The 26,555-nt window shown below is 53.2% G+C and overlaps 5 protein-coding genes across 8 annotated transcripts; 3 read left to right on the top strand and 2 right to left on the bottom strand.

Moving 5' to 3' along the window:
- The first annotated feature begins 9 nt into the window (after window positions 1–9).
- Window positions 10–5,114, top strand: RPS18 (ribosomal protein S18). The gene is made up of 6 exons (XM_015073515.3): window positions 10–68; window positions 535–633; window positions 4,412–4,498; window positions 4,583–4,684; window positions 4,783–4,874; window positions 4,997–5,114. Exons 1-6 carry the CDS (start codon window positions 66–68, stop codon window positions 5,070–5,072), a joined length of 459 nt encoding a protein of 152 aa, XP_014929001.1. The 5' UTR covers window positions 10–65; the 3' UTR covers window positions 5,073–5,114.
- Window positions 5,115–5,246: 132 nt separating this feature from the next.
- Window positions 5,247–7,501, top strand: B3GALT4 (beta-1,3-galactosyltransferase 4). Its single transcript, XM_027058012.2, has 2 exons — window positions 5,247–5,685; window positions 6,052–7,501. The coding sequence occupies exon 2, from the start codon at window positions 6,075–6,077 to the stop codon at window positions 7,224–7,226; it is 1,152 nt and encodes a 383-aa protein (XP_026913813.1). The 5' UTR covers window positions 5,247–5,685; window positions 6,052–6,074; the 3' UTR covers window positions 7,227–7,501.
- A 272-nt stretch (window positions 7,502–7,773) lies between these two features.
- On the bottom strand, window positions 7,774–16,217 carry WDR46 (WD repeat domain 46). Of its 3 annotated transcripts, XM_015073511.3 has the most exons (16): window positions 16,118–16,217; window positions 15,755–15,935; window positions 15,437–15,649; window positions 15,247–15,327; window positions 14,994–15,106; window positions 14,787–14,874; window positions 14,553–14,614; window positions 14,192–14,296; window positions 13,953–14,103; window positions 13,695–13,830; window positions 13,402–13,501; window positions 9,148–9,461; window positions 8,668–8,762; window positions 8,398–8,493; window positions 8,135–8,248; window positions 7,774–8,040 (listed from the first exon to the last, which is right to left on the bottom strand). In XM_015073511.3, the coding sequence occupies exons 2-16, from the start codon at window positions 15,821–15,823 to the stop codon at window positions 7,939–7,941; spliced, it is 1,839 nt and encodes a 612-aa protein (XP_014928997.2). In that variant the 5' UTR covers window positions 15,824–15,935; window positions 16,118–16,217; the 3' UTR covers window positions 7,774–7,938. The 3 variants fall into 3 exon arrangements, 2 of the variants coding, with proteins under 2 accessions (XP_014928997.2, XP_053078930.1); XM_053222955.1 differs by lacking the exons at window positions 9,148–9,461; window positions 16,118–16,217 and having other exon boundaries at window positions 13,406–13,501; window positions 15,755–15,962; XR_001430428.3 differs by lacking the exons at window positions 7,774–8,040; window positions 8,135–8,248; window positions 8,398–8,493; window positions 16,118–16,217 and having other exon boundaries at window positions 8,668–8,780; window positions 9,018–9,461; window positions 15,755–15,962.
- On the top strand, window positions 15,968–17,780 carry PFDN6 (prefoldin subunit 6). Of its 2 annotated transcripts, none has more exons than XM_015073514.3 (5): window positions 15,968–16,090; window positions 16,462–16,610; window positions 16,856–16,926; window positions 17,023–17,147; window positions 17,383–17,780. In XM_015073514.3, the coding sequence occupies exons 2-5, from the start codon at window positions 16,547–16,549 to the stop codon at window positions 17,510–17,512; spliced, it is 390 nt and encodes a 129-aa protein (XP_014929000.2). In that variant the 5' UTR covers window positions 15,968–16,090; window positions 16,462–16,546; the 3' UTR covers window positions 17,513–17,780. The 2 variants fall into 2 exon arrangements, with proteins under 2 accessions (XP_014929000.2, XP_014928999.2); XM_015073513.3 differs by lacking the exon at window positions 15,968–16,090 and adding an exon at window positions 16,173–16,312.
- A 655-nt stretch (window positions 17,781–18,435) lies between these two features.
- Window positions 18,436–26,542, bottom strand: RGL2 (ral guanine nucleotide dissociation stimulator like 2). The gene is made up of 18 exons (XM_027058007.2): window positions 25,831–26,542; window positions 25,419–25,618; window positions 24,045–24,128; window positions 23,608–23,786; window positions 23,439–23,489; window positions 23,053–23,350; window positions 22,529–22,780; window positions 22,340–22,443; window positions 22,158–22,242; window positions 21,988–22,056; window positions 21,718–21,792; window positions 21,097–21,129; window positions 20,853–20,974; window positions 20,660–20,755; window positions 20,450–20,561; window positions 20,045–20,335; window positions 19,251–19,365; window positions 18,436–19,121 (listed from the first exon to the last, which is right to left on the bottom strand). The coding sequence occupies exons 2-18, from the start codon at window positions 25,575–25,577 to the stop codon at window positions 18,910–18,912; spliced, it is 2,337 nt and encodes a 778-aa protein (XP_026913808.2). The 5' UTR covers window positions 25,578–25,618; window positions 25,831–26,542; the 3' UTR covers window positions 18,436–18,909.
- Between the last annotated feature and the right edge of the window lie 13 nt (window positions 26,543–26,555).

Raw genomic sequence — 26,555 nt, 5'->3', positions numbered from 1 at the left:
GGTACAACGTCACTTCCGTTCTCTCTTCCACAGGAGGCCTACACGCCGCCGCTGGGGCCGCCGCCATGGTAAGCTTGGGGTTAGTGGCGGGATCTGGCGACATCGGAACTGGGACACAGAAAGTCTGCTATTAGGAGGCCGCAAACGGCCTATTCTCCGGGTTCGTAACTTTCTGTGTGAGTCTTTGGATGGCGCCCCCCGGGGAAGAATAACTAAAGACATCTGGGGAGTGGGCCAAAGGAAGAGTCCCTCCCAGAGCGCTCGAAAGCGGCGAAAAGGTTGGGCGTGAATGGGGACCTCCAGTGTCTGCCACTCAGAGTGTACTTTTGGGAACGGGCAGAAGACCTCCCCCCTCGTAAAGGTTGCGTTTTCCTGGACCTGAACACTTCATGTCCTGTTGTCTGCAGCACTGAGGAGAGTTTGTTGTGAAAAAACTGAAGGGGGGGGGGGTCGTTGCTCCCTGTGTGACAAGCTTAACGTTACTGTTTGATGGTAGTTCATTCGTGATGTCTGGTTTCTCCCCCAATCTGTCAGTCTCTAGTAATCCCTGAGAAGTTCCAGCACATTTTGCGAGTACTCAACACCAATATCGATGGGCGGCGGAAGATAGCCTTTGCCATCACTGCAATTAAGGTAAAGTAGGGTAAGGAATGGAGACTGAAAATGATACTTAGGTTAAGACAGCTGTAAGTGAGGCAGGGTTGAAGAAACACCGTCCCAACTAGCTGGGTAAAAACAAAAGAATGGTTAAAAGAGTGATTAATTCCCCTAATCCCTCGCCACATTTACCCCAAAAGGTAAGTAAAGAAAGCCAGAGAACAGTCTGAGTAGAAGCCAAGATACTTTTAGGGGAAAGGGAGTAGGTTCCCTTGTCTACCAGAATTCACTAAAATTTTACTGGACCATCAGCCATGATCCTCTTGTGAGGTTTGTTCTAAATTTGGTTTCTGATTCCTACAGGAGTGCATCATAACAGCAGCCATCACTGTGGGAATACATACACCCTAGAAATTGTATAATTGCACATGGGGGGGGGGTACATAGAAATGCCAACAGATTCCCAGCATGAAGAAACCAATAGTTGGGAAGTAGGAGGGTGTCACTACATCATGAGCAGGTTGTTTAACTCTGATGCCGGAGGTGAATGAAACGCATTTCCTGTTTCTGTTGATGGGAACAAGTGTTTGGTTCATTCTGTGAATTAGGTCAGGGAGCACAGGCTTGGATGATTCCCTTCACCAACCTGATGAACTGGCCTTCCAGATGGAGACATTATTCTATTGTATTTTTTGGCCCATACGTATAATTGTGGAATGGCTGAGTGTGTTTTCTCCCCTTCTGTGGACATCATGGGGGTGGGTATAGTCCCTGTCTTGCTCACAATCCCCTGCTTCTGGTGCATAATTGGTGTATTTATGCAGTGTTAGGGAATGGATCCAGGATACTGTAGCCTGGTTTCAAAAAATTTAAAGGAGACAAATATAAAATAACTTGTTAATTTAGAATTGTATATCCTAGCTTTGATTCATCAGATCAAATTCCTTTGCTTTTTCATGTTATACTGCAGGAAGCACAGCTTTCGTTTTTTCTTAAACGGTGTATAAAAAGATTGCTTTCTTTGGTTATTATGTGAAACTAGTAAGATGGTGTAAAATATAGTACCTTTTTCAAGCGTTGGTATGAGGCTAAAATGGGATAGTGAATACAGACAGGCACAGCATAGAGATGTATATGGCAGGCTCAGTTCCAGGCAATAAAGTGAGTCAAATGAATCTTTTGGTTTCTTGTTGCATATGCAAGTTATATTTACACTGTAGTCAATATTAAGTGTGTAGGATTATGTCTAAAAAAATGTGTGTACCTTGATTTAAAAATACTTTATTGCTGGAAGAAATGCTAATCATGAGTTTTCAAGGAGTCATAATCACAGATCACTATAATGACTATAATGTTTAACTAAAAAGTGAAATATTGTGAGAATTACCAAAATGTGACACCAGCACAATGCTTTTAGGAAAATGGCACCGATAGATTCATTTGACACAGAATTTGCCATAAGCCTTCATTGTGTAAAAGAACAAAAACCACAATACCTGCACAGTGCAATGAAATGAGATGTGCCTGTATAAAAGATGGTGATGACTAATGGAATGCTTGTGTTAATCCCTTTCTCTCTGCCTCTTTGAAATTAACTGGTTTTGTATTTACTTTCATTAAATATGTGTTTGTAGTCCACTTAACAATTTAACCAAAGGACTCAAAGGTAATTTGTGAGTTTTGCAATAAGTCTCTTATTACACTTTGCTTATCACTGGGAAAGGTTATTCCTAGAGATAGATGATACAGAGGTTTTTGCTAATTGTGTGGAGAGCCAGCAAATGCACCTAGCTCTTTGGTGAGAGAACTAAAGCTTGGAGAGGGTCTTTTCTAAGGATCCAGAATGGGGGGGGGGGGGAGGTAATAATTAGAAACTGGAAGAAAGTGGAGGCTGGGTATGAGGAGGGATTCCTCAAAAAAAAAAAAATGTTAAGATTAATTGGATGGGGAAGGATGAAGAATGGAAACTGACTCAAGCAGAAGAGGATATTGAGAAATAATACAGATCTTATCAGATTATTGTATACCAACGATCCTTTCCTAATTGTTTTGTTTCCACTTGAAGACTTTTGCTGTGTCTATTTAAGGTTGGCTGGTTTTCTGCCTTTCCTCTAAATCAGGGTGATACTGCCATCTGTGGGTTACTTGGAAACCTGGGAAGTAACCCACTGGCCATGTTTGAAGAATTCAGGTCCTGTCCCATGAGTAACACCGCATTAAATACTTTCTGAGAGTAATATTAATTTGGTGCCAACTCTTCTATTATATGGTCTAGGCCATTGGGCTACAAATAATGAGTGATGGTCCCCTGAGTATACTCTTCTGGATGGAGAAAACAGAGGTGGTCTCCTTGGCTGAGAAAGGGGGATCTAGGGTCCTAACTTAGGAAGTTGGCGAGTTTGTATCAGTCTGCAAACAGGGCTTTCAAAAATTTTAGCTTAACAGCAACTTTTTAACTTGATTATGGAAAAATTTTAACATTGAAAAGTAGAGGGCAGAAAATTACTAGCCCCTATGAATATCGTCTAAAAATATGAACTCTTGTTTTATCTACACTCTTCCCTATCATTTTAAAGTAAACCTCAGACATACTATTTTATCTGTAAATCTTTTGTTTTTTTCACATTTATCTGTTTCGAGGGAGAGAGAATGCCAAACAGGCTCTGCACTGTCAGCGCAGAACCCTATGCGGGGCTTGAACCCACAGACTATAAGATCATGACCTGAGCCGGAAGTCAAGTTGGACGCTTAACTGAGTCACCCAGGCACCCCTATCTGTAAATGAGAGGCTTAGACTTTAATATCTTCTGATAATTTGATATTCCAGGTCATTTCTTACAGAGAGGAAATAAGTCTTCGTTTCCTGGGGCTACTGAAACAAGCTACTTCTTGGCTTAAACCAACAGAAAACTTATTCCTATAGTTCTGGAGGCCAAACATCCAAAATCAAGGTGTGAGCTCCCTCAGAAGGCTCTAGGAATCCATCTTCTGGTGGTTGCCAACAGTCCTTGCTATTTCTTGTCTTGTAGCTGTGTCGCTCTTCTTATTACATGGCCTTTGCTCTGCGTCTTCTCTTTTTGTGAGGATACTAGTCATTGGATTCAGGGCCTGCACTAATCTGGTCTAACCTCATTTTAACTAGGTATATTTGGAATGACCGTTTTTCCAGATAAGGTCACATTCTAGGTGGACATACAGTGGAGTGAGGGGAGGGGCACTATTCAACCTGGCACACCATCCTTCACCATTCAGGTGCAAGTTTGGGTGGCAAAGTACCCGTGTTGATGCCGGCACAATGCCACCAGTGTGTTAGTTTTCTTGAGTTTGGTTTGGGTGGTTAGCTCCCTGTGGCCTGCTCATCTCTGAGCACAGACCATCAAGTTTGTGATCTTAGAAAACTAATCATTGCGATGAGGTGACCTGCCCAAAGGACTATGGCCCTTAGAGACCCAGAGCACCACAATCCCACCCCTTGATCAACCCTATTACCCCAAAAGTCCTTACTCTTGCTGCTGCATCCACGTTGAGAGCCAAGCCATTGGTCCTCCACAACGCAGAGACTAGAAGGTACCATTCTTGGGTGCTGCTGCAGTGTCTTAAGAGCCATCACTTGATGAATGTATGTGTTGAGCAGTATGAAAAGATGTGCTTTCTTTTGGACCCGCTCCTGAATAAAACCTTTTCTGTTTAATGGTTAGGCTTTGTATCTAAAAAAGTATAGTGCGGTGGGTGGTTGCAGGCTGAATAGTGGGGCTTACAAACAATAAAAAAAAAAAAATCAGACTCAACCCCAAATTACAAAACCTCTCCTCAGGGTGTAGGGCGAAGATATGCTCATGTGGTGTTGAGGAAAGCAGACATCGATCTCACCAAGAGGGCAGGAGAGCTCACTGAGGATGAGGTGAGGACAAGGAAGGGGGTGCTGTGGGCTGGGCCTGCCTTGGAAGGGAGGCCATCTGTATCTGACCTTTGTCCTGCTTGACAGGTAGAACGTGTGATCACCATTATGCAGAATCCACGCCAGTATAAGATCCCAGACTGGTTTTTGAACAGACAAAAGGATGTGAAGGATGGAAAATACAGCCAGGTGTGTATTGAAATGGGAGAGATTAGAGAAAGGCAGGGTGTCCCATTAGAATTAGTCCTAGGAGGTCAGTGGGTAAAACGTTGCTCTTCCAAATCCAGGTCCTGGCCAATGGTCTGGATAACAAACTCCGTGAAGACCTGGAACGACTGAAGAAGATTCGGGCCCACAGAGGGCTGCGCCACTTCTGGGGGTGAGTGGGGTGGGAGTCTCCTCTCCCTGCCTGCCCTTAGACTCCCAGAGGTTTCTCATGCCCCCCAAGTGTTTCTTTTATGTTGTGTATGACCTGTGACCTTTCTCTCTTCTCACCTGCAGACTTCGTGTCCGAGGCCAGCACACCAAGACCACAGGCCGCAGGGGCCGCACCGTGGGTGTGTCCAAGAAGAAATAAATCTGTAGGCCTTGTCTGTTAATAAATAGTTTATACACCTAAGTCTTCTTTGTATGTAGTTCTCTCCTTTATTCTGGGGACACTGATCCGGAAAGCTACCACAGTGGGCCCTTTGGGTGTTTCTCCTCTCAGTTGATGGCCTCACTCAGCTACCCAAACCAGGTGCCCTGGGTCTAGGGTAAAGCAATGGCGTTGCTACTCCCCGTCCTACCAGAAGTGGCGCACCCTCTTTGGTTCCCACCCTCTAAGGTGTGAGGTAGAGAAAACACTCGGCCTAGGAGGGGAGCCTAAGCCAATTTCAAGACAACCAAGGCTCTCGGGTTAGCGCGTGGGGCGGTGTGGCAAGTGAGAGTACCACAGGTCTTGACCAAACCTCGGTTTCTTAAGGAAAAAAAGAAGTGGCCCGCGGAGACCCGGAGAGTTGTGAGCTTCCCCTACCGAGGCAACCCTATAAATCGCTGACCCGGAAGAGCTGGGCTCCGCAGCAGAGCGAGGGGGCGCTTGCGTACTTGGGGAGGGAGGCCGCGGCTGGTAGGCTGCCCCGCGCCCGCCTCTGCGTACGAGGCACACTGATCCGAATCCCATTCGCGGTCGCACAGAAGCCCCGCCACCGGTATTTCGCTTGCCTCTACGCTTCCGGGAAGGCGGTGTGCACGCGCCACTACACTCTCCGAGGGAGGAGGGCGGGACCCAGCCGCCACCGCGGGTGGAGGAGGGGCGACTGGCGCTGTGGCGAAACCCCGCCATGGAGCCGAGCTTTGGGACGGCGGGGCCCCGACGACAAGGTAACCTCCCCGCAGCTCCGGCTGTGCTACCCCACACCCCCCGCGGCCGCGCCGCCTCCTGGGCTTAGGCGCCCCCACCCCGCTCCCGGCGCCGGTACTGGCCGCGCGCTCCATCCCAGGCGTGGCCGGTTACGGACCCAGATCACGGAGATCTGGGGCTTCCGCACTCTAACCGCCCCCATCTTTCCCTCTAGGTCCCTTCTGATTACGCCACACCATGCCCCTCAGCCTCTTCCGGCGCCTTCTCCTTGCTGCCTTGATGCTGGTGATTATTTGGACCCTTTTCGGGCCCTCAGGCATCGGGGAGGAGCTGCTGAGCCTCTCACTGGCCTCCCTGCTCCCGGCGCCGGCGTCCCCAGGGCCGCCCCTGGCCCTGCCCCGCCTCCTGATCCCCAATGAGGAGGCATGTGGGGGTCCCGGCGCCCCACCCTTCCTGCTCATACTGGTGTGCACGGCCCCAGAGAACCTGAACCAAAGAGACGCCATTCGGGCTTCGTGGGGCGGGCTGCGCGAAGCCCGAGGGCTCAGGGTGCAGACACTCTTTATGCTGGGAGAGCCAAGTTTGCGGCATCCCACCAGGGAATCCCACGAGATCGACCTGGCACGAGAGGCAGCGACTCGGGGAGACATCTTGCAGGCGGCTTTCCGGGACTCTTACCGGAACCTTACTCTCAAGACTCTCATCGGGCTGAGTTGGGCATACAAACATTGCTCCATGGCCCGCTACATCCTCAAGACGGATGATGACGTGTTTGTCAACGTCCCTGAACTGGTATCGGAGCTGGTTCGGCGAGGGGGCCGTTGGGAACAATGGGAGAAAAGCATGGAGCCTCCAAAAGAGAATACGTTTGAAGATGAAGAGTGGGAAGAAAGGTCCATCTTCAGGGGCCAGCCAATGCCTCTTTTGTACCTGGGCCGTGTGCACTGGCGGGTGCACCCCTCTCGGACACCAGGGAGCAAACACCAGGTATCAGAGGAGCAGTGGCCTCCCACCTGGGGCCCCTTTCCACCCTATGCCTCTGGCACAGGGTATGTGCTGTCAGCTTCTGCCGTGCAGCTCATCCTGAAAGTGGCCAGCCGGGCACCCCCTCTACCACTGGAAGATGTCTTTGTGGGGGTAAGTGCCCGACGAGGAGGCCTCACCCCAACCCATTGTGTCAAGCTGGCTGGGGCCACCCACTACCCCCTGGACCGGTGCTGCTATGGGAAATTCCTGCTGACATCCCACAGGTTGGACCCCTGGAAGATGCAGGAGGCCTGGAAGCTAGTGGGAGGCTCTGAGGGAGAAAAGACTGCACCCTTCTGCTCCTGGCTCCAGGGAGCCTTGGGCATCCTGCGGTGTCGGGTAATAGCCTGGCTTCACAGCTGACAGTGTCTGGGGCCACAGCAGAGTGAGGAGCTCAGGGTCTAGCCAGCACCCCTCACAGCCGTCTCTCGCCCAGGCCCACGGCAGGGGCCCTAGCTGGCTACAGATGGCCACTTTCCGCTATCAGATGCTCAGTCTATCACTGAAGATAGAGAAATCGAGGGGCCTGGCCTGCCAGCCCCAAAGATGGTCACCAGGAAGAGCAAAACAATGCTGGGGTTGTTCTCTCCAGCCATAGGAGAGGGGCACAAGCTCCTCAATAAACTTGTCTCTCTACCTCTTCGAGTACAGCGTGGTCGTCACCAGGAGTCCAAGAACACATACCCGGGGAGCCTGGAGACTGCCAGACCATGCTGGATGGGAAGGACCTCTCCAGGGACATGGGAAAGAGAGGAGGAAGGGCCCTAAAGAACAAGGCTAAGGCTGTAGTGACGAGATATGAGGTGGGGGTAGAAGCAGGACACCGTGACCCCTCAGATCCTAGAGTAGTCCCATGCTGGGCAAAGGAAGGAGAACAGGTCCTGAGAATGATCTAGACACATTATCCAAAAAAACCCCACCTTCTTCTTTAATCCCAACCCAGCCCAGGAGCCAGCTGTCCCTACCCAGCTGGGGAAGGGGCATACTGCCCCCTCCTTATTCTAAGGAATAGGGTCATTTCCCCACGGGCAGTCGTGGGGGAAAGTGTTGCTCTCAGGCCAACCTTGGGCACGGCTCAGCGCAGAAATCTGTCCAGGGCAGATGGTCGGGCCCTCGTGGGCTTGGCCTTCTTCTCTTGCTTCTGCGGCTGCTGCTCAAGGCTCTGTCGGACTTTATCCTGGGTGGTGAGAGGGCGGCAAGGTGAGAAGTGGCAGGCTGGCAAGGGCAGAGGCCCACGGGACACCTGGTCCACCCCCCCAGTGATCATTTACCCGGTGCTCCTCATCCATGACCTTCCTCTTCCTCTTCACCAGGCTTGCTGTAGAACTGCGGCCCTTCTGCTTTGGCTTTGGCTGGAAAGGAGCCTTGGCCTCGGGGTCATAGCCCTAAGAGAGGAGACAAGGGTAAAATCCATAAGAGCCTCAGAGACCAGGAACCGTGGCAGTACCATGTGCTGTGCCGTACTTCTGGGGACATGGCACGGGGGAGGCTGTGAAGGGGGGGAAGGGCCTGGGCACTTGGGCCTGGTTCATACCAGCCTCTCTATCCGCTCCTTCTTTTCTTGCTCCAAAGAGATGACATCAACCTCTGCCAGGGCTCGTGGGTCCAGACAAATGAGCTCTGCAGGTACCTGGAGGTGTCACGGAGGGACAGGAATGGGTAAGGAACCATAGGAGCCACAGGAGGATGATCCAAAGAGGGACAGAAGCCAGGGGGCTGCTGAATCCCACTCTTCCCAAGACTCCCGGGGCCATGGGGAGCTTTTCCTACCCCCAGCCCAAACCACATGCAGGTACATGCTCACCTTCTCCAGCAGGGCCTTCACCTCCCACTCCTGGCGCTGCTTTTGGCTTCTGTAAGGATTACTCTCCAGGCCGTCAAAGTTGGGCTCAGCAGCCCCTAGAAAGAGGGAGAAGCGGGGCGCCTGGGTGGCTCAGTCGGTTGAGTGTCCGACTTCAGCTCAGGTCGCAATCTCACGGTTCATGAGTTCGAGCCCCGCGTCAGGCTCTGGGCTGATGGCTCAGAGCCTGGAGCCTGCTTCCGATTCTGTGTCTCCCTCTCTCTCTGCCCCTCCCCCATTCATGCTGTCTCTCTCTGTCTCAAAAATAAATAAACATTAAAAAAAAATTAAAAAAAAAAAAAAGAGGGAGAAGCATGGAGCTATAAACAGAACCACGTCCAGCTGCTCCAGCCCAACCAAGCCCTTTTGCTCCTGGCTATCACAAGCCAACCCACACTTCCATCCAGAGTTCATTCACTGGACCCCATCCTCTGGCCCACTCACCAGGTACCAGCATGCTGGTGATGCCCCCAGTGTGCCCCACCCCCAGCACATCTTCAAAGGGGCAGAAGTGAAGGCCATGCACGTGGCCTGAGAGCCGGTGGGTGAGGTAAGGCTGCTCCAGGGAGGGCAGGCTGGCCTTGCCCTGCCCCGCCCATATGTTGACCACATCACCCATGCCTGCAGCCAGCAGTCCCCGCTGGGAAAAGACCAGGTGCCCTGCTCCCTGGGGCAGGGTCCGAGCACTCAGAGGCTGGAACGTCCCTCGTAAATCAAAGATCTTCAGCTGGTGGTCCAGGCCAGAGGTGGCCATGTACCTGGTAGAGATGGGGAGGTCAATTAATCTGCAGTGTGGGCTTACTGTGCAGGTCTATAGCCAAGTGCAAGCATAAAGTCTCGGTGGGGAGAAACAATTTTTATTTCCCTTTTACAGATGAGGAAACTGAAGCTCAGAGGAAGATAATCAAGTAAGAGTGAATGGTAGAGCTAGAATTCAAGTCCAGCCTGTCTCTTTAGTGTCTCTTCTCCCTCATTTTTTTTTCTTTTAATATTTTAACGTTTATTCATTTTTGAGAGAGAGAATGTGAGGGGGGAGGGGCAGAGAGAGGGAGACACAGAATCCTAAGCAGGCTCCAAGTTCTGAGCTGTCAGCACAGAGCCCAATGCGGGGCTCAACCTCACAGACCATCATGACCTGAGCTAAAGTCAGACACTTAACTGAGCCACCCAAGCGCCCCATTAGTGTCTGCTGTCTTAATCAAAGGGACAGTGCGCACACCCATCTATACCTAAATGAGATGTTCCACTGTACCCACAGGGAGTACAGTGGCTCAGCAAAGAGAAGGATCAACAGCAGTGATCAGGGAGGATCTCTAGGAACTGTTCTAGGTCATTCTCAAGAAACATAGCAAGTACAAATGAATTAATATCAGAGTGTGGAGATGATGAAATGGAAGCAGAGGTCTGTTTTTGGGATCAGTGGGAAATGTCAGGAGGATCACAAGGGGACAAACAGCAGGGGCTCTTTAAACTCAGACTGAGGACACAGAGTCCCCAGCACTGCTCTCCAGCAATGACAGACCACAACTGGAAGATTGTGAGGACCTGAGAAAACCTTAGGAAGTAATGAAGTAATAAGCTAGGAGGCCCTGCCCCACCCCCCCTTTCCCTGGAAAAAGGGAGGGCAATCCTCTCAAGGAATCGTGCACTGTAGTTTGTTTTCCAAGGTTGGAGTTTCTATGTTCATGATGTTCCTCAGAGAGGGAGGCTAAAGGGCGACCAGCCAGGCCAGGGTATGTAAGTTTGCTAAGGGGCCACAGACTCTCTTTTTAGCCTTGGCTGTGAGCCAAAGAAGAGGGTACCAAAGGACTCCTATGAAAGGGACTAGCCTAGTGATGGGGCTGAATAGAGGCCCAGGTGGACACTTCTCCTCACAAGACAATCAGGGCCCCCGCTGCATCAGATGGAAAGACCATCAATGCAAACCAGGAATTACGGAGGGCTCCTGGGACACAGGTCACACCCTTCAGTCAACCCACAATTCAAGGGAACATACTGGTTTCTCTCCCCACACATACCTGCCTTTGGGATCCCCTGCACAAATACCAGCCCACTGACCAGAGGGCATCCAGGCTACACTACCATGCTACTAACCCTGCAGAAGACAGTCTAGTTCTAAGAATCCCATCCAGTCCTAATGCCAGTTTCCAGAATGCCTCGAGGAAGCCAGTAAGCCTCATCTTGAGCCCCTGTGGCTTATCTGAGGTGCTCTTGAGAAGAACCAGAGATAAGCAGGGTTGGGCCAAGATCAAGGACCAGAGCTGTACTCCAGGTATTGACCAAATCTCAGGAAACTACGTGATTAGGCCTCGGGCACAGCAGCAGCTGACCAAAGCAGTCTAGGGAAGGCAAACGACAACATAGGTTCAATGGCCCACAGAAAGCATTCTCCTAAAGCCAAACTAGCACAAATACAGAGTAAAAATGGTTGAAGCATATCTCTCGGCCCCTAAGGTACAACTACGGGAGGGCAAGGGGGTCTGAGCATCTGGAAAATTTTTATAAGTTGGGGACTACTGGGCTATTCCTTTTCCAGACTTTTAAAAAAAAAAATTTTTTTTTTAACATTTATTTTTGAGAGAGCATGCAAGCATGCAACTGGAGGGGCAGAGAGAGAAAGAGAGAGACACAGAATCCAAAGCAGGCTCCAGGATCTGAGCTGTCAGCACAGACCCTGATGCGGGGCTCGAACTTGCAAATTGTGAGATCATGACCTGAGCTAGGGTCAGATGCTTAGTGACTGAACCACCTAGGCGGCAACCCCCCCCCTTTTTTTTTACAGGCTTTCTTTGAAACCATTTGAAAATAAAGTGATGGAGTTCACATTTCATGTACAAGATTCCTGAGCAGCAGTGTAAAAGAAGGAAAGCAGATTAGTCTGCCAGCAGCACCCAGGACTTGCCAGCAGGAGGAACAATCAGAGGCTGGAAAGTGTCTGTGAATATCACATGTGTTCAATAGGAGGCAGCAAGAATGGACAGAAATGGACCTCAGAGAGGCCCTTGAGGGGAAAGCAGCCAGGACCTCACAGGGGAGCATGGGCAGTAACGAAAGGATGCCACCAAAACAGGCAGTAGAGCCTGGGCACCCAGAAAGCACCCAGTCAACAGCAATTTGGTTCCTGCCCTTACTGATGGCTGAAGATCACAAGGCAATGGAGCTAGCTGGAGGTGTCCAGTCAAATTCTGGGTGACTGGAAAGTGTGGCAGAAAAGGAGCAAGCCTGGAGGAACTCTGGGTAGTGGGGTGACCTATCCCGCGATGGACACATTAAATCTGGGGCAACGGAAGACAACTTAGTAGGAACTAAGCGTGTCTCCTGGCTAATCGTTTCTGTCAACCACAGTCCCGTTTCTGAACATAAAGTAGAATACTGCCCCATGACAGGCTCAACAGCCCATTCACCCTTGTATCCCCAGAACCTCAGCACAGAGCCTAGTCCGCAGCAGGTGCCCAGTGAGTGCCTGACAATGAAAGGAATTAAGAGGAACATCCACTGATCCCGTTAGAGGGAACTCATGCGGAAAACAGTACACCAGGTCCGCACATATGTATGCATCAGACAGCACAGCTGGGCAGCTGCAAACTCTCAGGAGAGGCAGCAATTTGAAGCAGGCCCCCTACTCCTACCCCTCACATCACCAGCCAGAACTCAAGAGAACGATCATCTTCAAGGATGCCAGTGGTGAAAGCCAGTGCTCCGTACTCCCTGGGCACCACGCTAAACCCTACAGGCTTTAACTCGTGTTGACACGGGCCGCCTGTGACAGCCTATGAACTAAGCCCAGGGCTTGGCAAACTACAGCCCATGCACCAAACAAATCCAGCCCACCACCTGCTTCTGTACAGCCCTGGAGCTCCAAATGGTTTTTACATTTTTAAGTAGTAGGAAAAAAAAATCTTTTGAAACAGGTACAGGAGATTCAAATTTCAGTGTCTGCAAAGTAAGTTTTACTGGAGCACAACCACATGCTTTCATTGGCTTCTTCTGGGGCTGCTTTTGCACCACAAGAGCACAGGAGAGAGGTCAACACCAACACCACATATGGCATCTCATCTCTGCACCACTGTGGGCACACCACAACTCACAAGGACACCATTATAACTGGACAACATTTCAAGCGCCACCTATCTCACGATCTGTGTGAAAGAGGTTTTCAAAGACAAATAGGTAAAATCTCTTCTCAGATCAATGCTAACAAGCATTTGCAAATGAGTTTGATGATTTAGAATACTGTAACTTTTAACCTTAACTGAGCAAAATGTTATCCTCAAAAAGAGGAATCCAGTTCTTCCCATCAGACCTGTATTACAAAAATGCTATATTCAATTATTATATTCTAAGTTTTATTGCCTAAAAATTTGTGACGCTTTGTTTTCTCTTAAGTACCTACATAACATGCTCGAATTTCCCTCTCGGCTACCAAAACCTAAAGTCTTTCTATTTGGCTCTTTACAGAAAAAGCTTCCTGCCGCTTGAGCTAGATACTCATCCCCACTCTTGGGGTGATGAAAGAGTGTGTGGCACACAGAGGTTATGGAGTGTGCCCATGCTTATGTGGCCCATCAGTGGCTAACACCAGGATTTAAATCTGGGCAGCTTGACTGCAAGTCTATGCTCCTAAAGGCATACTGCTTTCTATACTCTTCTACCCAGCGGCGACCTCCCCAGCACCTCATGACCAAACAAGTGACTTACGTGCCTGTAGAATCTACTGCCACAGCCCGGACCCCTCCACGATGACAGAGAATCTTTGCCAGTGGCTCCTTCATGGCTGGACTCCATAAGGACACAGTCCCTGGATGTGAGAGAAGAGGAGCTGAAGTTATCAACAGGCGCTAAGGGGATTATACCTAGGAAAGATGGGGTCTCAAGGCCAACAGGTATCAAGAGAGAGGAACAGGGGCTATCTAAAGGGATGTGCAAAGTGCACATATAGAAGCAAAGCAGGTCAGGATGATCAAAGAGTCAAAGCTCAGCTAGAGACCAACCGTTGCTGTGTCCGAGATGGATAACGGCATTGTAAGGGTTCTTAGTCATGACATCCAGCCGTCCAGCCCGAGCATTCAGAGCTGCCACGATCTTTCCCACTGACACATCCAGGTAGGTCAGAAACCCTGTCTCTGACTGAGAGAAAGAGAGAGATCAGAATGAGTCCTAATTGCCCTCTGTCCTTCTAGTGGGATCCCAGAGAAAAAGCAGTCTTCTCAAGGGCTGCCGCCCAGTCCCCGTGTTCCATTGCCACTCACGGCCGTGGCCAGAAGGAAGTGAAAAGGCAGGAACTCAAGCCGCGTGACACGGTCACAGCGGCGGATACAGTGGAGCTCGATGCCCTGGTTGTCATAGATGTGAAGCCAACGATTCTGAGCGACGGCAAACAGTGCCTCTGAATGCAGAAACCTGGGAGGAAGGCAAGAGTGGTTCAGTGACACAGGGGTCAAGGGACCGTCATTCAATCGAGAATGGGATGCCTCGCCCCCCCACTGACCGGATGTCCCGCACTGCCTCCATGACGTTGATCTCGCACATGAGCTTCTTTGTTACCCAGTCAAGGGTGGCCACATGACCCCGGCGCCCTCCAAAAGCCAGGTGTCTGTTAGAGGTGGGGAACAGGCAGTGTCAGTGCAGGGAAGCACCGTGACTCAGACCATCTGAGGTCTGCCCCACACCAGCCCCTCCTCTCTAATGAGACATTTTTACATGCTCAACCTCACATGCAAGCAAATCACAGGACCCCCCCCCCATCATCGGCCTAAACATACACTGGCCTGGCTGAGGTGAACATGGCTGAAGTGTTTAAGGAGATGCAACCATATCCTAGTTCAAGAGTCACTGACATCAAGCCTTACCTTCCAGTTCGGGAGTAATTCAGTCTGTAGGGTCCAAACTGCCGCAAGTTCAAATCAAAGTGCTAGGAAAGGGAATATCATTAAAAAAAGGGGGGGTGGGGGAGACAGAGAGAGAGAGAGAGAAAGTCAAGAAATAATTGGCTTCTTTCAATAATTCCCTCTTGTAGTCCCCACTTACGTCTTGCTCTGCACCACCAATGTAGCCAGTAGCCCCTTTTCCAATCTCAGACTCACCTTGGCTGCACTTGCAATATCCACAGCCTCCACAATGTCCACCTGGCGTATCTTTGCCGTGTCCTCCCCATCCTCCCCTTCCAGAAACCTAGGAGTGAGTATTAGCAGTAAAACTTCCTAATATGAAGTGGGTGTACCAGCGTGAAAATGATAAGGGACAGCCCCATAAAGCAGGGCCTGGGGAGGCCCACAGGAGAGTCCACTTACCCGGGTTCCTCAGCCAGAAGCAGCTCAGAGCGAGCAGCTTTAATGCTTATTTCCTGTTCCTCAGCTTCAGCCACTTCAAGTTGGCTTCGGGTTTTGGATTTCGAATGCGGCAGCTATAATATCGTTGGTGGTGGAGAGTTGAGAGAAGAACTAGACATTATGTAGGATTCCGCGAGAGCCACACAGCCCCCCTCCATCCCCACTCATATACTCTCGGGCTGCAACCCTTCCCCACTCTCTGGCTGGTCCTCACCTTTTTGGATTTGTCAATGCGACAGAACTTCTGAGCCACCTCCACAGGGATGGGGGCAGGGCCTGGAAATGGATCCTGGGCCTGGGGAAGGAGGTAATAATTAGAAGACAGGCTACGGCTGACCCCCAACCCTCGCACGCGTAAAGTACAAGGCGACTTGCCCCACCACCTTATCAGGTCCCAGGCTCACCCCGGACAAACTCCGCTGAGGCTCTGGATTCCTCAGCTCTCGGGGTTTCTTCGGAAGCTGAGGCTTTCTGGAGAACCGAGACTTTTTTGGGATGTTAGTGTTCTTTGGCCTCTGGTGGCGGAGCTCACGATTCCTTTTCTTGTTACCAGGGGGCCCCGGAGAAGCTCCGGCAGCGGTCAGACTGGTTTCTTCCTCCCAGTACCTCCGGGGTTTCTACGGGCAGAGCAGGAGCTCTTAACACTCAGCAGCCCGCGCCGCGTCCCGCCCCCCGCGACCCCACAGCTAAAAACTTCTCTTCCACCCCAGGGAGGTCTCTACCTTCTTCTTGGCCTGAAGTCTGTTCTTCTTGGGCGGGACATCTCTGCTCGGTTTGGGGACTGTCTCCATCTAGCCCACCCGAACGACGATCCACGTGCAAAACTCCTCTCAGCTGTCCCACAGTCGGCTTGGAAACTCCCGGAAGTCGGCCGGCCCTCATCCAATCAGCGCCGTACCAGATCTGAAGCCTTCTAAGCGCCATCTTAAATGAGGGCTCTTGCGCGCGCGCGCTCTCTCTCGCTCTCTCTCTCTCTCTCTGTCTCTCTCTTGAGGGGCGGGGCTGGCGTTGGCCCCGCCATCTGGAGCAGCAGCTTATGCCCGAGTAATGAATGAAAGGTAGTCTGAGGCTGGGGCCCAAGAAACAATACAGTTTCTCTTTCCGGCTTCGTTTCCCCATCTTGCCTAAACCTTCCCGAGTCCAGTCTTTTTTGGCGGAACACCATTCATTAAACCTGCCCAAACTACAGTTCCCGACATGCGTAGGAGGACAACTTCCGGCACCCTCTTTTCCCAGCATCCTTTGTTTACTTCCAGGTTTAGTAATAGTGAAGGGAGAACGTGAGTAGGGCTGGGTTACGGTTGAGGGGTTTGGGGGGTCTTAGCCTCAGCCGCCTCCCCCTGGGACCGGGATAGAGTGGCTCTGCGGGACGGGGAGAGGCTGCGGTGCCCCGGAAGGGTGTCTCTCAACAGTGCTGTCATTTCCGCAGGCCAGGCCAGAAAGGGGAGCTTGAGTACCTCCCAGAGTGAGACCCTGCGCCCCTCTCCCGCTCCCCGCAGGCCTTCGTCCCCGCCATGGCTGAGCTAATCCAGAAGAAGCTACAGGGAGAAGTGGAGAAATATCAGCAGCTACAGAAGGGTAAGGGAGCAGGGTCGGTGTGGCCTCGCCACATCCCTTCACTCACAGTCCAGAGCCAAACCAAGATAATGTTTCTGCCCGAGTCCCCGCGGGCAGCTCCTTCCCCCATCTCAATGCTCTTCCCCACCCACTGACCAGCCGCCTCGTCCTTGCCTACTTCCTCAGCTCCATTTTGTTCTCTCCAGCATTGGGGTCAGGCGGCACATTTGATGTTGCTAATCAAACCTTTCCCCCCCAACCCCCAGACTTGAGTAAATCCATGTCAGGGCGGCAGAAGCTTGAGGCGCAACTAACAGAAAATAATATTGTGAAGGAGGTGAGAGAGGGATTTGCGGGGCGGGGTGGGGGTGGGGGGGCGAGGAGGGACCTATACTGGCAGTGATTGATCATTTATGTCCCATCCCTCCACCAGGAACTGGCCCTGCTAGATGGGTCCAACGTGGTCTTTAAACTTCTGGGTCCTGTACTGGTCAAACAGGAGCTGGGAGAGGCTCGCGCCACAGTGGGGAAGAGGCTGGACTATATCACAGCTGAAATGTGAGTCTTTCTTCCACCAGCCTGCAATGCACCCGACAGGGCTGGGGGAGAGGTGTTCCAAAACCATTATAGTGTAGCTCCAGAGTACCCCCCTCCCCCCAGTTGTCCAGTTCCTCCAAACACTCCCCCAGATCTCAAAGTTCCTCCCCATCAATCTCTTCCTTGCTTTCATCACCTTCGTTAGTAAGTCCCATTAATTTCTCCTTATTTGCTTGTCTCTCTTGCCTCTCTTCAGTAAGCGATATGAATCGCAGCTCCGCGACCTCGAACGGCAGTCAGAGCAACAGAGGGAGACCCTGGCTCAGCTGCAGCAGGAGTTCCAGCGGGCCCAGGCAGCCAAGGCAGGGGCTTCTGGGAAGGCCTGACCCCGTGGTGGGGGGAAGGGGAGGGGAGGGAATGAGGCAGCTCTAGGGTCTATACTGTAGCTAATAAAATGTGAAAACACCTGGCTGTTTTCTGACCAGCCACTTCTGTCATAATTGTCTCCCATCTGTCCCCGGAGCCCCTTTCACTTTATATATACACCACCTATATTACTCCCTCAGGTCCCAAATTCTTATAACTGGAATCTCTCTGTGGCAGAGTAATCCTTTCTTCTTTCTTGAGAGTAAAATCTGAAATGTCTCAAACCTACTTCTTGCCTGTATGTGCAACGCTGAATTCTCCCTTATCTTGGGTGGCAAACCCCTTTAAGAAACACGGGAAGGGCATTTGCATCACAACAGTTGTTGGGAATGTCAGTTCAATTGCCGGACTCACAGTAATCTAAACAGACTGCAGGGTGAAATGTGGTGACCCTCCTTGCTATGATTTCTTGCCATCTTCCAAATAGCCCTGGCATCTCTCGTCAATCTCTTTCTGGAATGTGTTTGAATGTAGCTTAGACGGATTTGAAATCCCAACATGGGATGCTCCAAGTTTAGACAGTATCCACAGAGTTGTTCTTCCTTTTCTTTGTCCTAAAATTGTTTCTTACAAATTTTCAACCGGGGGTTGTCCTTCATATGGATCGCTTTAATTGGGTGGGTGGTACTTGACATGGGTCTGTGACAACTGCGGAGAAAAACTTAAGAGCAAATAAAAGGACTGGGGTGGAGGGGTTGCTGGGGAGCAATTTCCTCACAAAAACTTGTGAGGAAACTGTTTTCACCAACACCTCACTTTCAGCAATGGGATAGAAATGGGGAGAAAACACTGGCCTCCTTCTTGTTACTTGGCGTCTACCTTCAGCCAACTCTCTACCCCCACTCCCAGCAGCTAGACCATACACACTGCAACGACAAGGGAGTAGAATTTACGTAGTGTTTTGGTTTATTATCTTAGTGTTGTCACAGTGACAGGAAACCCCACAGTAGGAAAAAGAACTCCTACTAGAACCTACTTCTTGCCATCCCCTCTCCCCAGGGCTCAGAGCCTCTAGGCTTTTCTTCTCTCCCTCCTTGCAGGCCTTTCCTTGGCCCTTGGTATGCTAGGATGTGGCCAGGAATCAGAAACCGATTCCATTTTCTACCACTAGCTGTGTGCCGCATTCATGGAAAGTAGGGAGCTACACACAGGTATCCAACTTGGTTACCAAGATTACCAGTTCCCCCAAAGCTGAATCCCTCAGCCGTCTGGTAAACCAGTGGCACTTCACTGCCCCAGGGTGGTTGGCCACCTTTCTGGGTTTCTTCCCAGTGCAACATGACTGCCACCATTCAGGATGGCTACCCACATCTGCTATGGCCACCATGAGTTCTGTTGTGCCGGCAGGGCTTCCTCCTCAGAACAGTGCCCGGGCAATCTTCCTCCCTGTGGCCTTGATCCTGGGAAAGGAACCCCCTCCTCCCTCACTTGGGGGAGTTCCTGAGGCAGAGGGGCTGCTGGTGAGACCCAGTGTAGCAAGAGAGGGCCTTCGCCGCTGCCGTAGAAGGAAATCGTGCGAAGCTCCATCCATAGCGTAGAAGACGTTAGCCGAGGGTGGGATGGTCAGCTCTGTGTGTTCAGAGAGGGAGTGTCGAGAACAAACATGGTCATTCCCCCCACAACCACCTGGTTGTGGACGCCTTCCCACTGCTGGGCATCCCTCTCCGCCCAAATCTGACTTCCTTCATGGCCTCTCACCTCGCTCCCCCGGTAGCAGCTGCACTAGCTCATACTCCGAAGCCACTGCAGAATCACGATTGTTTTTTTTAAGGACACGACTAATGACACTCGGAGCCTTGTCCTGGCTTGTCACCTGGTAGGACAGAGACCAAAAGGACAATAAATTGGCCATCACCTCTGCTTTCTAGCCTTTCAGTTCTAACCACTGATCCCAACCAAAAATGGTTACTGGTGTCAAACACTTTAGAATGAACAGGGAAACCCTATACGGTGGTTCCCTGTACCGCACAAGCCTATACTCCATGGTGTCCAGTGAAATAGGGCTGCTTCCCTATGACAAAACTGCTGTTGGTTCTGAAAATCTAATATGGCCACCAAAATTCAAGGTGCAGCAGCTAATGCAAAGTAGCCTTTAAAATAAAACAGCTGCCATAACCTTGGGGAGCCTGGGTGACTCAGTCAGTTAAGCATCCGACTCCTGGTTTCAGCTCAGGTCATGATCTCACGGCTCTTGAGATCAAGCCCCGAGCTGGGCTCCGCACTGACAGCATGGAGCCTGCTCGGGATGCCCTCTCTCTCTCCCTCTCTCTCCCTCCCTCCCTCTGTCCCTTCCCCACTTATGTGCGCACACTCTCTCTGTCCCTCTCAAGGTAAATAAATAAACTTAAAAAAATAAGAAAACAGCTGCCATAACCAAAGGTCAGAATTAAAACTAGAATCATCCTCTTCTTGGCTATTCAAACCTAAGACAACACCTGTAGCCCCACAAGGCATCATCCTTCACCCCTACCCCCAGTCCACAGCTTCCTCACCAAGATGCTCTTGTAGACACTACCATCTTCCCCCAGCTCCATCTGGACTCGGATGATTCGGCAATCAGAGGCCCCTGGCCCAGGCCCCCCTCCCCCACATCCAGTCCCCCTGGAGGCCCCCTCTGCACCCCCACTGAGTGGGGAGCCACAGGAGGCGGAGCGGCGGTGACCTCGAGAAGGCCTGGGAGAGGACGCTGGGGGAGAGAGGTGGCTGGGGTCAGCCGGACTGTGCAAAGATGGAGTGCTTTCCAGGGCAGAGTCCAGAGATGAGACAGATGGCCACTTCATGTGCTGGGGACAAACAACATGGGGGACTGGCATGAAGGCAGAGAAGTCAAGCAAGAAACATTCACAAGGGCAGGTTCAGTGTTGAGTCAGAGGTCAGAGATCAGGAACAGGGCTCACCTGGGCCAGCCGCGTCAGCAGAGGGGCAGGGGCTCCAGGTACGTCACCTCCCCCGACACTGGGCCGGTCCCAGGAGACAAGAGGGGTGGGACCTCCAACAGAGCCCAGAACCCTGGAGTGGCAAGAGACGGAGAGGGTCAGAAGAAGAAGGGCTCTTCTCCCAAGTAGCTTCCCCAAGATGCTACCCCCCCTACCCGCGGACTCCCTCACTCTGTCCACTGTGAGATGACCAGCGTTGGCCGAAGCACCCGTGGGGCAGGAGGGTCACTGGTACCAGGTGGCTCCACCTCACAGGACACTCGATGGCTGTGAAGGGGGAGAAATGGGCAGAAGTCAGGACGTGACACACCGATCCCCACACTCAACCCCAGCCCTGGAGTCCCAACCTTGCCCAGCCAGTCACCTCTGGGCCTCTGTCAGTGGCCGGAGCCCCTGTAGCCACCACTGAATATCAGGGTCAGGTCGGAGGTCATAGCCACGACATTCGTTCTGGAGCCGCCGCAGTTCCGAAAGGACAGCAAACTCCTAGGAAGGAGCCGACAGTCTGCAGAAGCCAAAACTCAGGGACCCCCAACTTTCCCCATCTCCCTCCCCTTCCTGGGACATGACTAGAGATGTCTAGCATCTGGCCCATGCACTCCCCTCACCTTCCTCCGCTTGTCAAAATTGATGTATCCATTCTGCAAAAATAATGGGGATGGGGTGAAGCCCAACCCTGCCACAGAGAGACTACCCCTTTCCAAGCACACACACATCCACATTCAACTCACACACACTTCATTCACTAGGCCTCTGACTCCTCCGTCCTTTCCCTGGCTCCCCCTCACTCCCGTCATGCCCTAAGCCCCCTACTTTACCCTTGAAATTGAATGGTCACAGGTAGAAAGGGTGTCCATTTCATAGATGAGAAAATCAGGGCTCAGAGAGAATGAGGAACTTGCCCAAGATCTCAATGTTTGTTTATTTAACAAATGCTACATATGCTTACATTTAGGGCATGTTCTAAGCACTTGCCAAACATTAATTCACTTAATCCTCATAATAACAGACTGACATAGACACTGTCACTGGTTTCCTGTTTACAGATCACTAGGCACAAAGAAGTCAAGCAACTTGCCCAAGTAACAGAACCAGAATTCTGGCAATCTGGCTCGAGCCCTGGAGTTCAAGCGCTAACACCCCACGGCACCTTTCTGGAAGGTCTGTCTGGCCCTGAGGCCCATTTGTTCCCTCATCACAATGCACACATTAACACACACACCACCGACCTCCAGCTCATCCTTGGAGGCTGCATCCAGCATCACCAGGTCCTTCAAGAAGGTGCCAAGATATGGGACCACACCCTGAGGTCAGAGGTCAGGATTAGACCCCCCGCCCCTGATCTGAGAGCTCTCCATTGCTCTGCACTTTCCTATCCCATTGTCTTGAAGGACAAATTTAATTCCCCCACCCCGCTATGCCTCCCCTCTACATCCCTCAGTCTGCTGCCCCCACACACTCCTTACTCCTTCACAACCACACCCCAACTGGTCACTCACCCCACCCCGGGAGCCAGACCTCGGGGCCTTCTTGGAATTTGGCTCCAGAGAGGGCTGCAGCTTCGCCTCCTGGGCGGGGGGAGGGAGGGGACAGAACGAGGAGATATAGGTGTGGCACGTGCGGCATGGGGAGCAGGGATGGCTGGGAACACCAGGGAATAGGGCCTCACCTGCAGGAGGAGCTCCCGGCTCTGGGAATAATTATCCTCCTCGGAGAAAATCTGGCAGAGGCTGGAGAAGACTCTGAGGCTGTCCCTGAGGAGTGGAAGGCAGCAACCTTGAGGATGGGCCAGGCTCACCCCCACGCCTCTTCCCAGCCCTCAGCTCCAGGCCGGTGCCCCAACCTCCCCACCTGGCTGCTTCCCCCCAGGCTGCTCGAAGCCTGTGGATGGGGCTGGACTGCAGGGCCGACACAACAGCATAAACCGAAGAGAAGTTTCGGAGCAGACGACACTCCTGTGGGGGTCACAGAGGCAGGCCAGAGCTTTGGGACCTCTCTCTCAACACCAGGGTCCCCAACGAGGCCAAGCCTCTCTCTTACCTCTGCCACACGGATCCACTTCTCCAGGAGCCGAGCCCTCTGGGGAGGACGGAGTGGCCGAATGGTCACCTCTCCAGGCCCCTCTCCAGTTGAGGTAGCCCCCAGGACAGAGCTGACCACAGCCCCTGCCACCTTGTTGAACTGTGTGATAGTAGCTCTGACGGATGGGCAGAGGTGGGAATGTCCTGGCCGGTCTCTATGACCCCACAGGCTCCCCAGGCACTGAGAGGGGACCAGATTGAGAAACAGCTCCTGCAGGGCAGAGGTCAGAGGTTAAGGTTCATAGTCAAGTGAGGTCAGCCTTCCAATATCAAAGGTGTGAGGATCTCAGGTGGCCAAGGAACCAAAGGGGCACAGGGTGTGAAGGGTAACAATCAAGGGGAAAGGGAGAAAGGTCAAAACTGAGTGGACAGAGGAAGCTGGGAGCTGGATCAGGAAGGGTTGGAAGCAAGGAAAGGATCTGGAGTGAGGGAGAGGTTAGTAAGGGGGTGGGGGGGGGATGGGGTCAGAGGTCAGGGTCTCACCGCATCTAGCAGGGTCAGCTGTTCGGCCAAGTGGTCAGCGAGGAACACCAGGACATCCGTGGGGTCAGCAGGGGGGTCGCCGGGGAGGGCCAGGGACTTAGGAAGGTCTGGGGCCTGGGGGTCCACCCGGGACCGGAGGTTGCGGATGAGGTCAGCGCTGCCCCCCCCAACACCCTCCCCTGCTGCATACCCTGTCCGAAGCAAGAAGCTCTCAAGCCGGTCAAGCTGACCCTTGACCTCAGAGCCAAAATCCTCAGGGTGAGAGGCCAGCCAGGTTGACAGTACAGAGATGGCTACCCTGGGAGAAGGGGAAGCAGCCAGGGGTCAGGTATCAAGCTGCAGCTCAGCCAGAGGGAACTGTGAGGTTAACAGTTGGGGTCACTCACCCTATTGTCCTCTCTAGTTCATCAGTAGGATGAGATTCAAGAGCTTCCAGCCTGGAAGAAGAGATTCTATCTGCCCATTTTTTCCCAACCCCCAGTGGCTTTGACTACTTTGGTGGGATTTTCTGGCTTTAGAAAGCCAGATACCATCTTGGTCCCTTATGACCCTGACCTGTCAGTCACAAGCCCTAGCAGGGCAGGCGTGGAGGTGAAGGCCCGGTGGGTGGCCAGGAAAGCTGATGTGAAGGTCACGTCAGCCCCTGACGTCCGAGCATCCAGCAAGTGTCTGACCAGGGCCTCCAGAGTGCCAGCTCGGAGCCTTCGAGAGGAACGCGGGGGAGGCGTTGGGGCCTGTTGGAGACAGAAGGACAATTACTGACCCTTTTTTCACCTTTGCCCCTAGATCTCTGGGGAAAATCCCAGACCTAGGAGATGGTCCAGGCTCGTCATAGGAGATTCAGAGAGGGCAAAAGACTTGATCTAAGTCACATGGCAGAGTCCAGGTCTCTAGACCTCCAACTTAGCACTCTGGCCAAAAAGTTGGCCAGAGGAAAGGGGGCTGGGTGGTGATGATGGGTCAGAGGTGAGAAGCCAAAGTCAGGATCTCACCAGGGGATCAAGAGGCCGATACTGGCGGCTTGTGACAGTAAAGATGGCACCATCCTCCTCCTCATCCCAGACAGACACAGGGGCCTGGAGGAGCAAGGAAGGGGAAGTCAGACAATCCCACACCACCCCCCACAGGCCCCAGCCCTCACCGCCAGGCCCTACTCCTCCCTCTGTACCCCTCACCTGTGGTGGCGGGGGACAGTACCAGCGAGTGCGAGGGGTGGGGGGGGCTGGTGACCCCAGGTCTCTCCCACTGGGGCCCAGACAGCCCCCCCCAAGCCGCCTCAGGGCCCGGTGGAGTCGAGGGGGTGGCAGTGGGGAGGTGGGTGGGATGCACGAACCCTGGGCCTGGAGACCTCTGTGGCCCTTTCCCCCCAGAGCTGAACCCCAACACAGCACAGAAGCAAGGTGCAAGGGGAAGCGAGAGAGGCAGAAAGCCAGAGGCAGGGACCTAGAGAAGCTGGAACCTCAGTCACAGGCACAGCCGCAAGCTCCGCCCTCCCCCCCTCCCCCGCAGGAACTGACCGAGCCCTAAGAGATAGTCCTTCCCCTTAGCCCCCTTCCCCCTGGTCCCTCAATGCTGGAGACCCCTTCGAGGTGGCGGCTCAAATCCCAGTACAGGAAGGAGAAGGGGAAGTTGGGATGATTGGGGGGGAGGGGGGGCGCAGACTCAGAGTCACGTGGCCCCAGCCCCTCCCCCAACCGATCCCGAAAAACCAGCCCTGCCAGTCACCCTGCCCTCACCCAGTCTCTGGACCCAGGAGTCCAGGGCCTTGGGGCCCCGAATCCAATTTCTGGCCCCTCCTGAGGCCCCGAATCCTGCTTCTGGCCACCACCATTAGTCCCGGAGGAAAGCTGGTTACCCCCCCCCCCCACACTCAATCTGGGATCTTTCCTCCAAAGTCGGAGAACCTGGGCTTCCCGCCTCCACTCATTGCCCAGCAGGAGAGGGGGAGGGGTCACAAAATCGAAGGGTTCCCTCCCAATCCCAGAGTCAGAGGAGTCGGTTACTGTGGAAACAAACCCCTCCCCGCCAAACAAAAACAAGGAGGGAGACAGGGACCAAGACACAATGCCCAAAGAGGCAGGCACACTCTGGCATAAGCAGGTAGAGCGTGAGACCCGCAGGACAGAGAGCCAGACGCTCTGGCAGTAACAGGGAAGGTTCCTGCGGGCAGGTCCTGAGTCACACTGCCACAGTGAACCACAGAAATTCCGGGACTCCCCGCAGCGGGGAGACAGGCAGCCACCCAGCAAGAGGCGCGGAAGTTACTGAGGCTGAGGGAAAGAGATGAAGGGACACACAGACACCAGAGAAAGGTGGAGAGTCTCCGAAATTTATACCTCCCCGACTTCCCACCACCCGCGTCTCACCTCGTCTTCTTCCTCCTCCTCCTCTTCCTCCTGCCCCCCGCCCACGCCCTGGCCACTTGGGCCCCCACCCTCTTCGGGGTCTCGGCTCCGGAAGCTGCTCAGCACGACTCCCCCGGGGGGGCTCGTGTCCCAAAGCAGCCGCAGGGGCCGCGGGAGCATGGCCGAGTGAAGGAATCAGCGGGGTCGGGCCATGGGGGCGCCTGGGGAGAAACGGAGGGGGGGGCAGGTGGAGAGTCAGGTTGGCGCGGGGGATCGGGGAGGAGAGGGATGCGGGTGGGTGCCTAGGTAACCGTATGGAGGTCCTGGGGGGGGGCAACATAGGAGTGGAATATGGGGGGCCCTGGTGCATTTGGGGGATGAGGGGGTCACGAGTACGGGAACGGGCAGGGTCACAGGGTGTTCTGGCTCTGACCTGCTCGGGAATGGTGGGAGCAGCGCGGGTCCCGGGCCGCTGTTTCCGTCGGTCTCCAGTCCCCAAACGAGTCCCTGGACCGAGTCCCCTCCTCGGCTTTTCCGCACCCCCGTTACCCCCCCCGCCAGGCTCCCGGGCCCTCCCGCCCTTTCCGCTCCCCCCCACGTCCGCCCGCTCCGACAGCAGGAGCCAAAAAGGGAAGGAAGTGAGGACAGGAGCCAGGGTTGCGGACTAGGGGAGCCCTGGATGCCCAGCGGCCAGAACCCAGGAGCCCGGGTCCCCAGCTCCGCTGTGCTCGGGACCCCCTACTCGGGGATCCTGGAGCCCTCTTCGCCCCACACTTAATTGGGATGGATGCCGGTCTCCAGCTCCCGAGGGAGGACAGGGGCCGAATTTGACATTCCCCTCCCCACTACACAACGCCGAGGCTAAAACAACCGTGGGAAGCGCTTTAGGTGGAGAGGGATCGGTTACTCCACCCCGCAGGGTTACACTCCCCACCCACACCCACGCGTGTAGCGGACCGGAATCCACTCCGCGTTTTCCGAAGAGCGCTGGGTTCCGGCCCTCTCGCAAGGGGGCGGAGCAGGAAGTCGACACATCCGGTTCCAGATTCGACACTCCCGGGTTTCCGGCGCTCGGCGCTGGTATCTGCGCTCCCTTCTGCCCGCCCCCAGTGCACTTTGCTAGAGGGCGTCCTCCCCGCCTTGGGTGGCGCCCGACCC

The sequence above is a fragment of the Acinonyx jubatus genome, chromosome B2 (genome assembly GCF_027475565.1).
Source record: "Acinonyx jubatus isolate Ajub_Pintada_27869175 chromosome B2, VMU_Ajub_asm_v1.0, whole genome shotgun sequence".
Lineage (NCBI taxonomy): Eukaryota > Metazoa > Chordata > Mammalia > Carnivora > Felidae > Acinonyx > Acinonyx jubatus.
Note: the sequence above shows the minus strand (reverse complement) of the source record. Positions and strands in the feature narration are given on the sequence as shown.